The 11,462-nt window shown below is 45.3% G+C and overlaps 1 protein-coding gene across 9 annotated transcripts in view; it reads left to right on the forward strand.

Annotated features, from left to right (window-relative positions):
- Window positions 1-11,091, forward strand: part of EPCIP (exosomal polycystin 1 interacting protein) — a 29,508-nt gene extending 18,417 nt beyond the window's left edge. For 6 of the 9 annotated variants that reach the window (XM_075593869.1, XM_075593868.1, XM_075593865.1 and 3 more), the window contains one exon: window positions 8,213-11,091. In XM_075593869.1, the coding sequence (XP_075449984.1) occupies window positions 8,287-8,952 (666 nt within the window). In that variant the 5' untranslated portion in view covers window positions 8,213-8,286 and the 3' untranslated portion in view covers window positions 8,953-11,091. Of the gene's footprint in view, window positions 1-2,103; window positions 7,098-7,506; window positions 7,633-8,212 lie in introns of all 9 variants that reach the window. The other 3 variants (XM_075593861.1, XM_075593863.1, XM_075593866.1) reach the window with 2 other exon arrangements.
- Window positions 11,092-11,462: the final 371 nt, after the last annotated feature.

Genomic DNA, 11,462 nt, shown 5'->3' on the forward strand with positions numbered 1-11,462 from the left:
CCCCTTCACCTCCCCCCTCCATTTCCCCTCCACTTCCCCTTCACCTCCCGTCACCCCCCTTCACCTCCCGTCACCCCCCCTTCACCTCCCGTCACCCCCCCTTCACCTCCCGTCACCCCCCCTCCACCTGCACATGAGGCAGCTACACTCACAACATTCATATGATAGGGGAGTCATCTTATTGTGGAGGGGATGATCGGCAGTCTCTCTTTGAGGGTAGGTCTCACTCCTTCTTCTATGGGGAAGCCTCTCTTGGGTGGGAGCAGCCTCTATCATTCCCCATCCATCTGCACCCTGTGCAGATTGGACCGCTGTACTTTCAGTGGCTTCAGCAGCAACAACTCCCCACAGGTGTACCGAGTCGGTGAGGTAGTGCAGATATTCCGCACCACTCGATGCCAAGTTTCTATCCTCCTCTACCTATATGTGTGTGTATCTTGTGTGCATATTTATTGTGCGTTTGTGTGTATAGAGCTTGCGTAGTATATGGTGTGTGTATGGTGTGTGTATGGTGCGTATATCTAGTGTGTGTCTGTGTATGGTGTGTGTGTATAGTGTGTGCATCTGGTGTGTCTGTGTATGGTGTGTGGGCCGCCTGATGCTTGGGCCAGTTGGTTGCCCCCGGGCTAAAAATTTGCCGATCGGTAGAATATCCAAATTCTCCAAACTGTTGAACTACCATAAATAAGTTATTACAGCACACAGGTTAATTAGAGGGAGAACCTTGCACACATCTTTAAGTCTTTATTTATTTTTCCTTGACCATGAACAAAAGCTATATTCCCCACCAATGTTCTCTTTTTCATTGCTTTTACTTTCAGAAAATATCAATATAACAGGTTTCTTCCTCATGTGTACTGAACATTTATAGAAGTGACTTGCGATGTTTAAAAAAAACTTCATACATATAATTTCAATTATGAAGAACTTTAATGTTTGTACCACAGAAGGTATCACAACCTAAAATGAAACGACATTTCCCAAGAACCAAAACAGCTACTAGAAGTTCTATGACACTCTTTTAAATTGGTTAGTTAATACATCAATTCATCTATTTTGTATGTAACAGGGTATGTCCCATAATACCTCTCTTTCCCACATAGTGTATCTGTTATGTAAGCCCCTAGTATGTTCAGGGCAGTAACAGGTTAATCTATGGGTCAGTGACCCCCCCTTTATGCTCCACTTGTAAGTGAAGGAAGTAAGGTGGTGACTCATGGCCTGTGTAAGCCTATCCGAGTTGGGTACAGTCCATGAGCCCGCCCCTTCCAGAGACTTCCAAGTGGGAGTACCACATTTAGTCAGTCTTGTGCTGTGAGGAGAAGAGAGCACAAGGGCTGTCAGTCTTCCCCATCGGGGGAAAGCATGCTCACGCCTGGGGACCATAAAGACTCATTGCCCCCTACTACTGGGGTATGCACCCTTCAGAAGTCTGGGACTTCGGAGATTCCATTCTGCTCCAATGAAGAGCTGCAGTGATGCACAATAAACCCTGTTCAATATACCTCTGCTTGGGTGTCAGTTCCTGGGCAGGAGGGGTAAGAGGTGTTGTGGTGGGAGCTGATGTCCTGAAACCTGGGAGCCCATCATAACTGGAGGCGCTGAAGTAACAACAAGAAACTCAGATATCACCATAAGCCTGTCCTGGTCTCACTACCATCATGCAGACGACTCAGTATTTCCTGGAGCCTAACAGGTACCACACCACACACATTAGTAACAGCAGTGGATGTCCCAGAGGGGGGGGGGGCAGTGTTACATATGGAGGCGCTGATGAGATAAACAGGACAGGCTTTTAGGCTTAGCAGAGCAGCTTTTCAGAGATTGAGGCTTAGAGTGTAACTGCACGCTGGGAGTCACAATAAATGTAAAGCAAAAAGTCCAAACCATAAAGTGTAAAGTCCAAATGGAGTCCTTAAATGAACTGGTGATGAAGGAAACTCACATCAGAGGGCAGTGCAATATGTGGAAAGAAGAAAAAAAAACAAATTATGGTGCAGTATGCCAATCACTCTCACAGGTGTCCCCACGTGACAAGGGTGACTTGCAAGTTCCTTATTCTGCTGGATATAGACCCACTGTGGTCTTTCTCCCTCCTAATAGAGAGCTGCATCTGGCCCGTGGAGGACATTGTATTACAGCTGGTAAAGCCGTGGTGAAGCCGTGGGAGAAGAGGAGTGAAGGAGGAACGTTATCTCTGGGAGTATCGTGAGGCGTGACGTCATATCCGCCCGGAAGTCCCGCAGTTCGTGTGACTCCCCGTCCACCCCTGTCACGTGGGGACACCTGTGAGAGTGCTCCGGTCGCCATCTTTGAAGATCATCTGCGCGATTCCAGTCTGTTTTGCCTAATATTGTCCAGTATCTTGTGAGTAGGGTTTCACTTTTACCCCTCCGGATGCTTGTGTTTTCAGTGATCCTCCAGGAATCCAGTATTAGTCTTAATAAATTAGCTTTGTTTTAATATTTTTAGCCTTGCTAGTGTGTTCACGTTTGTCTGTTATGTTTGTGTTGTGTTGTTAGTCTGATACGATTTTAGTCAACAGTGATTGGCATACTGCACCATAATTTGTTTTTTTCTTCTTTCCACATATTGCACTGCCCTCTGATGTGAGTTTCCTTCATCACCAGTTCATTTAAGGACTCCATTTGGACTTTACACTTTATGGTTTGGACTTTTTGCTTTAAATTTATTGTGGCGCCGGTATCCTCTTTTTTTCCATGCTTCCTGACAGTATTTACCTGGCTGCCAGTGTTTGTTTTCTATTAAGTACACTTTTTATATTGTTTGTAGCACTGTTTCACACCGTCTTTTTTGCTATTGCACGCTGGGATTGAGACTCAGTGTGTGGCAGCATGCTGCCAGTAAGGGTACCTGTGAGAGGGGGGCTAGTGATAGTTGCCTGGGGGCCCCGGCATACCATAACCAGGGCCCACTTTCGCAGCTATAGGAACTATAAGCTATGCTGACCGAGTAAAAAGGGCACTTGAGCTGGAGTGTGGCAGAACATAGTATGCTGGAAGGAAGCTTCATATAGCTGGAGGAGTAGTGTTTAACATAGCAGCCACAAAACCAGAAGAGAAAAGTAGCATCTCAGCTCTAGCTCTACAGAAAAAGAAAGAGAGGGTGACAGGGGTAGTCAAGGGGATTTTTAGCTGCCTGAAGCTGCAGCCTGCTCTGCCCAAAGGATGTCTGGGTTGTGATATAGCTATGGTCCTGTTCGAGTTAAGTCACCCTTAAATGGACTGATAGGTGTAGGATGCCTAGAAGGGGGTGTACCTGGGTGGTCCCCAGAAGCCGCTGAAGGAAGGGTCTACAGTATTAGTGCCTACGGGGTGGCATAAAGTCCGTGGGTATTGTCCGGAAAGGAGGTATCACAGTATCCTATGAGTAGTGAGTCTCAAGCACCAAGAATCACAGAGAGCTGGATTTATTAATAGCAAGATGAGATATACTTCAAAAGAGGTTTTGCCTGCCAAAGAATAGTCTCTGAGTATTAGCTGCAACATAAGGAACATTTTCATACAAGAACAGGGTTTCCAAGATGGCGTCCACCGCGTGGTGGTACGTGTGCATGAGTCCAAAATGGTGTTCCCGCCAAGAAAACGGGACTGCATGGGATGATGTGTAAGATTTGCAGAATTTGCAGAAAGAGTTGCAAGCTTTCGGCGCCAAACGAAGGGTGCCGCCCCTTATACTGATTGGCTCATGCTGAGTCAAGTCATACTGATGATATTAGCCCCACCTCTGAGATTCACCCAGGGGAGGAGCTGATCGAGTAACAGCCAATCGGAGCTGTTGTCCCAGATGGGAGGAGTCCTGAGAGCAGACCCCAGAGCTCATTCTACTGTGAGCTGTCAGAGAGAGAGGAGCTGCTATATTATTGTGAGGAACCACCGCAAATATGGCTGCCTCTAGCGAAGGAAACGATTTGGAAGTTTCCAATTATTCCCTCCCAGGTGGCTACCTGATGGTGAGGATTGGAGGTCAAATTCATCTGCGCTCTGTGCGCACACTGTCGCCTGCCTAGTGGCCCTGTTGGCCTAGATGCGCGGTGCCTGCACTGTGGCACCTACTACCTGCGGCCTGCCAGCCCAGTGCCTGCGGAGGTGTGTGTGCCTATCTCGAGAGCCGTTACCCTGACTGGTGCGGTCTCTTTCCTGTTTCCTACTGCCACGGATGCTGCGGGCCCGTGCGCCCTTATAAATGTGGCTGGAGGCTCCAGTGGTCCGGTGCCACCTACAACTATTACCTCAGCTGCTGGTGCGGACCCTGCTGTGAGACCGTGTGCCCTACAATGGCCGGTCCGGCATATGAGGAGGGTACCGACGGTACCAGGCTTCTGATGAGTACCTATCGATGCCGACGAGGGTGAGTGGACTGCCCCAGCGGTGTCGGGAGTGGGTCCCCAGGTGAACGCGGAGCAAGGTAGCTCCATAAGTATGGTCGCCCGGGTAACTAACTCGCCTCGGCATTGCGTCCTGGCGGAAGTGTCCCCCCCTAAGTGAAGAAGAGGATATCTACCAGGCGGGACCTGCAGAGAAGAAGTCCTTCTCTGAGACTGCTGAGGTTCCGGAGTGTCCGATGAGATCCGCCATCGCAGATGACGCCGAAGATGCCAGTATGCTGCCTGTCGTGGAACTGATGGATGTCCCCTACCTTGCTGTGGGTGAGCCGTCAAGTTCCTACTTCACAGCTGAGACTGTTGCGGCTTACTTGCCTGAGGCGCCGGGTGCAGCCTCGTCCGGTGCGCAGCTCGGTGACAAACTTCCAGTCTCACCGGAAGTGACGTCACTCAATGGCGCCGGGCGTGAGCTGCTCCGGTGGTCTCGCGAGGCTGGCCCTTACAGATGACGTCACCAAGATGGCATCCAAGAAGCTCGTTGCACCACCGGTAGCACCAAAAGCAGTGAGCAGTGAGTGTGAGCCTGCTACTTTTTGATGCCTTCTGCTTCATGCTACGCTGCTAGGGAAGGGACCATTGGTCCCAGGGGTCACTCAGTCACCTCCTTTCCACAGAAGGGGTAATCCCCTATTTTATGGACAGGCCCTGAACTTTGCTATGCCCCAGCCCTAGCACGCCATGTCCCTACCCATGACACCTCTGTACTGGACTTTGCTCTGACCCCTCTTGACTATTGTCAGGTAATTGTGCATCACCTTTGTTTGGCTGTGTTTAGAGAGAGAGTTCTGGTGGGGGTGTTCGCGGATGTTCTGCTGTAGATACATCAGGCTCTGCAAGGGAGTCAATGTGCAGGAAACTTGTCTCTGCAGTGGGGGGCCACCAAATCCGCAGAGGAAGCACCAGACTCTGAAGGGTAATTGTCACGGTAACTTTATGACAAGCTATAATATACACCAAAAATACATGGGTTGAACTGAACACGACTAGATATGATAAAATATAATTTATTCCTTGAAAAAGGTGAACACACGAGATATACAAATAACAGACAAAATATGCACTTACTTAGAATTCGAATGACGATATAATCAGAAATCTTGATTAGCAGTTCATACAGCAATCTCGCTCGTCTCAGATAGGAAGCTGACCCGCAGGGCTGAGGTAGGGGTATAAGATCAACGGCCAGAGCCAGGGGACAGAGTCTTGTTAGAATAGTCGTGATCCAAGCAGAGGTCAAGGCAGCTGGCAAAGGTGCAAGTCCGGATACAGGCTTGGGTCAAGGCAGGTGGTAATAGAGCAGTGGTCGGGGTCACAGGCTGAAGTTGGCAACAGGGAATCCAAAGAACAGGGAGTGCTCAGGAACAAGAACTCAAGGGGGCCAGGGACACATAGAAAAACATACTACTGCTATTTACGCCCTGAAACAGGTGCAGCCAATAACCAAGTTCAGGAAGAGGTTTGCCAGGAACCAATATGTCCACAACAGTCACGCAAGGGCAAGCTTCAGCAAAATCCTGGACTGGAACCCTTACAGAGAGGAGGTGATGTGGCAACATGAGCGTGTAAATTAGAATTTTAGTTGCATCGTGAGTGAGAAAAGGGCGTATTTTGGACATATTTCGGGGGTGAAGACAACAGGACTTCATGAGCAACTGAATGTGGGGAGGATAGGAGAGATCAGAGTCAAAGATGACCTCTAGATAGCAGGCTTTAGGTGTTGATAAGATTGTGGCGTTATTGACAGTGAGGGAGAGTTTGGGTGTAGGGGTGGCAGTGGAAGGGGGGAAGAGTATTAGTTCCGTATTAGGATTGTATCCTAATGAGTGGCTACTATTGGTAGTTAGACTAAAGAGAAATTCCCAGTTGATTCCAGATGCTAATCCATTAATTGAAACTTATAAAATGTGCATCTAATTTATTTGTTCGGTATTGCAAGAGTTTGTCCAATCGAGCTCATGATGGTTATTTTCCTTTTTTCATCAATCTGCAACATTACCCAAAACTGTTGTATTCACATTCAACAGTCATGTTCAGTTAACTGTAAACTCTACAGACGAAGTGTTGTATGGAAATTACTTGCTGAATTCCTGCTTACTCCACATCTTCCACTTGAGATGCCAAGTATAACAGCATTGTCTTCCTAAATCCTGTGATCTGTTTTGCTCCAAATATTAACCATAACAAGTGCCGATCATGATATCATTTAATATGCACTAATTCATGTCTGACTTTCCAGACCAACAGATAGGTAGAGAAGACTTTCTAAGTCAACGTGTTGGTTCCATGTATGAGGATAGACGAGGACCATGGAGCCCATGCTGGTGCAGACGTGCACTTCTAGTTATACATTTACAGTAGCCCCAGTGAGTCTGGGATTCAGGGGGTGTGATTTTGCTTCTTAAAACATTTCCCACATACTCGGCAGCTTAACTGCAAGTTGCAGAGCAAGTGGCACTGCTGCTTTAACTAACTAAATCTAGCTAGCCAAAAAACTTCTGAGCTTCATTTCCTGCTACTGGTGTTGCTGCGTGGCAGAGGAACCAAAGATAGATCAGGAAGAAAAAGAAAAAAAAACTACAGTATAGCAGAGGAAAAAAAATGAGAAAGTGTTCAAATGCACCGAGCGAGTTTAGCACACAGAGAGCATGTAACCACAGCGAAACCTGAACTGATGGAAAAATGGAGAAGGCTGGTAAGTAACTATTTAAGTGAGTTATTTCAAACAATACTCTGGCAAAATGCCCATGTAACCCCTTCTCTACCACCACATAAAGAAAACATTTCCTAGGCCCGCTTGTCAGTAAAACGATTTATAAATGCTCTCTACGCTGCACATTCTGAATTTAGGGAACTGTTAACTTTTGCTAGAGATAACTTACTTGTCGGTTACCTTTATGCTACAAATGCTTAAAAACGTCAACTCTTTAACAGTTGTTCTTTGAAGATGGAGAGATTTTTTTTAAATTGCGTAAAAAAAATGGGGTATTTAGAAGTGAATTTATTGTTCTGTTTAAAAAAACAAAAAACAAAACCATCCTATTATTTCCTTATTGCGCGCCGTGTAACACCGTTCCCACTTTGTTTTCAACTTTTTTATACAGTATGTTGCCAAATGTGTGGGACGCTAAATGAGCAGCTTGCCAAATGTGCCAATTCATCCCAAAAAGTGTGAAGCCAAACTGGCATATCAACAGATGAAGGAACTTAGAAATCATTCTTTAGCAGAGGTGAAATAGTGCACCAAATGTATTAAAGAAAAAATATATATTTATTTGAATTCGACTTTTCACTTTGACACATCTGATGCAGTTTTGCAGTACCATAATTGCAAGGTATAAAGCTATATATAGGTTATATATAGGTTATATAGACCCTAATATCTCATAGTTACCTAATTGCATTTGTAACATTTGTGAAAGTTTTTTCTGCTGCTGATTTGGTCTATAATTATAATTTCCAAACCAGTTGTGCTCATTTTAAAGTCAGGTTAATTTTTTTTTTTGCTGTGTCCAAAATATAACTGTTAGGAAGTGTACACTACCCAGAGCTCCTTTATTAACATACATCTGCAGCGGAGTAAACATTTCAGAAGCAGGAGGGAAAAAACTGCTTTGATTATCCTCTTTCCCACCATCGTCAACTTTTCCCATCTTTCGGATGGTTTTTATATGCAATCCTGTTGTTGGCCCCTCAGGCAGCAAAAGGGTTAACTTGTTAAATGTGTGATAATGTTACTATCAATTATTAATTACCCTCAACGATCAATGACCATATTGGTTAATAACTGATGTCAAATGTTCTCTGTAGGTGATGACCGGCTGCAGCCTCTAACAGATGGAAACAGGCTTTCTGCAAGTTGACAGATCAGTATTAGGATATCAATGCCCTTCTACACGTCTCATCTCCTTTTACTTGGCGTCCTGGGCTTCTGCACTATTAAAAACCTTGTAAACAGTCAAAACAGCACACTGATATTTGCCAAGGACAACAACATTCGCAACTGCAGCTGTTCCACTGATATCCGCAACTGCGACTACAGTCTGGCAAACCTGATGTGTAACTGCAAAACAGTCTTGTTCCACACAATAGATAGAACCGTGTCCAAGCTCAGCTATAGCGGTGACCTGACTGTGTGGTTCACAGACACAGCCACCCTCGGGCAGCTGCTGAATTTTACTTTTGTGCATGATCTGAAGCTTTCATTATGTGGAGCAGCTCCTCTGCCAACAGAATACCTGGCTATCCTGGGACTCAGGCACCTGCGTGTTCAGGCAGATGCTGCAGCCCACTTACCTGAGCAAAGCTTGACCATCTATAACAACAGTGACAAGAAGGCTACGGACACACCCAGCTTCCTACCCCGGGAAAAGAGATCGCTGTTTTACGTCTCTTATTTAGACACGTCTCTTTTTAATGGACTCTCCTTGTTAAAATCATACAGCGTTGAGAATGTTTCCAGCATTACGGAGCACTTCCCGAACCTTCCTTACTCGAGTATAATATCAGCCGCAAACAACAACAGCTACATTGTAACGCTCATTTACTGACAAAGGGGAAATGATGTATCAAAGTCGGGCCCCCCCCCCCCAAATAATGCACAGTTCTATTAAAGCAAAGAACTGTGCCATTAAAAGCAGGGGGTGGGGGGGTTCTGATGTGCTAAATCTGGTGCAGTTGTTCTTCCTCCACTTTTGCCCTGGTTTCGAAGCTGAGAGACACTGAACCCTGCAGGTCGTTACGTAAGTGAACCAGGTCTGTTAACCTTCTCGATGACAGTATCGATACCACGTAATGGCTCGAGGGTAGTAATCAGACTCCAGTGACATGGACAGAAGTGGAATTTCCGTTCACAGCGCTGTTGATCTCCACCCCAGAGAACAAGTGTAATCACATGATGCTCCCTGAATGTCTAAGGGCACTCTGGCGGCTGCAGAGGGAAGTGTATGGGACAGATATGCTGTTGCTGCTATGAATGCTGGTGCAAGTCATGTGTTACTGTTTATCTAGAAGACATAAACATCTTTTTGGGGGGGGGTGGGAACCAAGAGTCGCCCGATCCCCAACCCTCCCCGGTTTCCGAGAAACATACCAGTCAATGTAGCGTATTCTACTCCCCTTCAGGGGTATCAAAATGGCAGTTTAAATCTCCCGCATCGCGCGGGTCAATAGGAGGCCGCAACGTCGTCTGTTGCAGTTTGCTATTGTGGCGCAGAGGATTTAAATACCAGGAAGTACCGGCGCTACTATTGCTTTACACTCATTGCTTCAGCCTTCAAACACATTATGCCCACGGAGTTTAGTGGAACTTTTTCTTATTTCTATGTCACATTTTCCACTTAACATGTTCCACTGAATAGACGCAGGGGCGGCCAACTCCAGTCCAGCTACCGACAGGTCAGGTTTTCAGGATATCCCTGCTTCAGCACAGGTGGCTCAGTCAAAGACTTGAGTCACTGATTGAGCCACCTGTGCTGAAGCAGGGATATCCTGAAAACCTGACCTGTTGGTGGCCCTGGAGGACTAGAGTTGGCCGCCCCTGAAATAGAGGATACAATTAAACCGTTTAGAAATCAGTTCCCCCTTTCTTTTTCATGTCATAAGACTTTTCAAGTTAAGCAGAAATGTTATAAGAAAAATGTGTTCTTAATAACTACACCGCCCTTATTTATTAGCATTATGCATTCCTCCAGCACATTCACTTGTAGTTGCACTACCTTTTTAAAGGCCCTATGATCAATGGTAAAAATACATTCGTACGAAAAACCTCACACAGCAAACTGACAGCGGCATGAACCCCCGAAAACTGCTTCACGGTGAAGCCATGAAATTATATCGACGTACTGTTACATATTATTAAGCACAATTTATTTTTGTAAGATAAAGTGTGGAGGTTATTAGTTACACTGTGCTTGTGCCAATTTGGGCATGGTGGCACCGAAACGCCATTTGAACTTAATAGGAGTTTCCCTGCGACAGTGCCCTGATCGGCACTATCAACATTTGACGAATAACCCCCTGTACGTTTGCTTGGTCAGCAGACTCGTAAAGTTCGGAAAGCTTTTCTTATATGTTAGGTTGGCCCAGGGAGACACAATGCACTCGTACAGCTACCAGTTATTAAAAAGCAAATAATGATTTTATGATTCCCAGTAGTAAACCGTCACTGCAGTATTAACAGAAGAGGGAAACCGCCTCACACTGTGATTATATAAGGGTCGATCCCAACATGGCATAATGACATTGTGTCCATTTGTATCTATATAGGAATTCAAAGTTCTTGCATTAAGTTGGACTTTTCATGGAATCATTTGACATTGTACATTAATGTAAACTTTACACAACATTTGATTTCTTTAATTTTGATAAAAAACTAAATTAAAGACATTTCATAAATTTTTTTTTTTTTTTTTAACTCGCAAATAAAGGAGACTCGAGCACCTTGAAAGAAAGCAAAATCCGGAGACTTCAAAGTGCAGCCAAAGTGGGACCAAACTGAATGAATGGCAGTTGCCAAGATGTAACCAATGATATAATTCCCTCCCATTGACTCACTTTGACCACTGTGTGACTTTATAAATATCATGTTAATGCTGCGCTTGAAACGAGGAGTTTAACAACGTCTGTGCCGAAGGCGTTTAAAACCAAATAAAAGTGAGTGCAGTGGCACACCCAACATTCATGCTTTCTTTCAACACAACCTGACATATCTCTCTCATTTTGTTTACTTTGCTTTTCATAATTTCATTTAAATGAGCTTCAATACCTGTACTCGGAGACGAAAATTCATTTTTTTTATCATCAGCCTAAAGCTTTCCTTATGCAGGTTTATTCTTGTTCATATAAAGTACACCGCCACCCCCTATGTACCATGCCCTTTTCACTGCAGCATTAGAATACAGGAAGCTATAATACCACAAATGCTTCAAAGTGCTGTACCCATTAGAAAAAGGGAATCCTTGTCCTGAAGACTTTTATCTAAGATGTACTGTAGGTAGAGTCACTGTCACATACTGTATGGCACACCTGTGAGCAAGTGACTTGCATACGGGTAGGGTTG

The sequence above is a fragment of the Ascaphus truei genome, chromosome 3 (genome assembly GCF_040206685.1).
Source record: "Ascaphus truei isolate aAscTru1 chromosome 3, aAscTru1.hap1, whole genome shotgun sequence".
Lineage (NCBI taxonomy): Eukaryota > Metazoa > Chordata > Amphibia > Anura > Ascaphidae > Ascaphus > Ascaphus truei.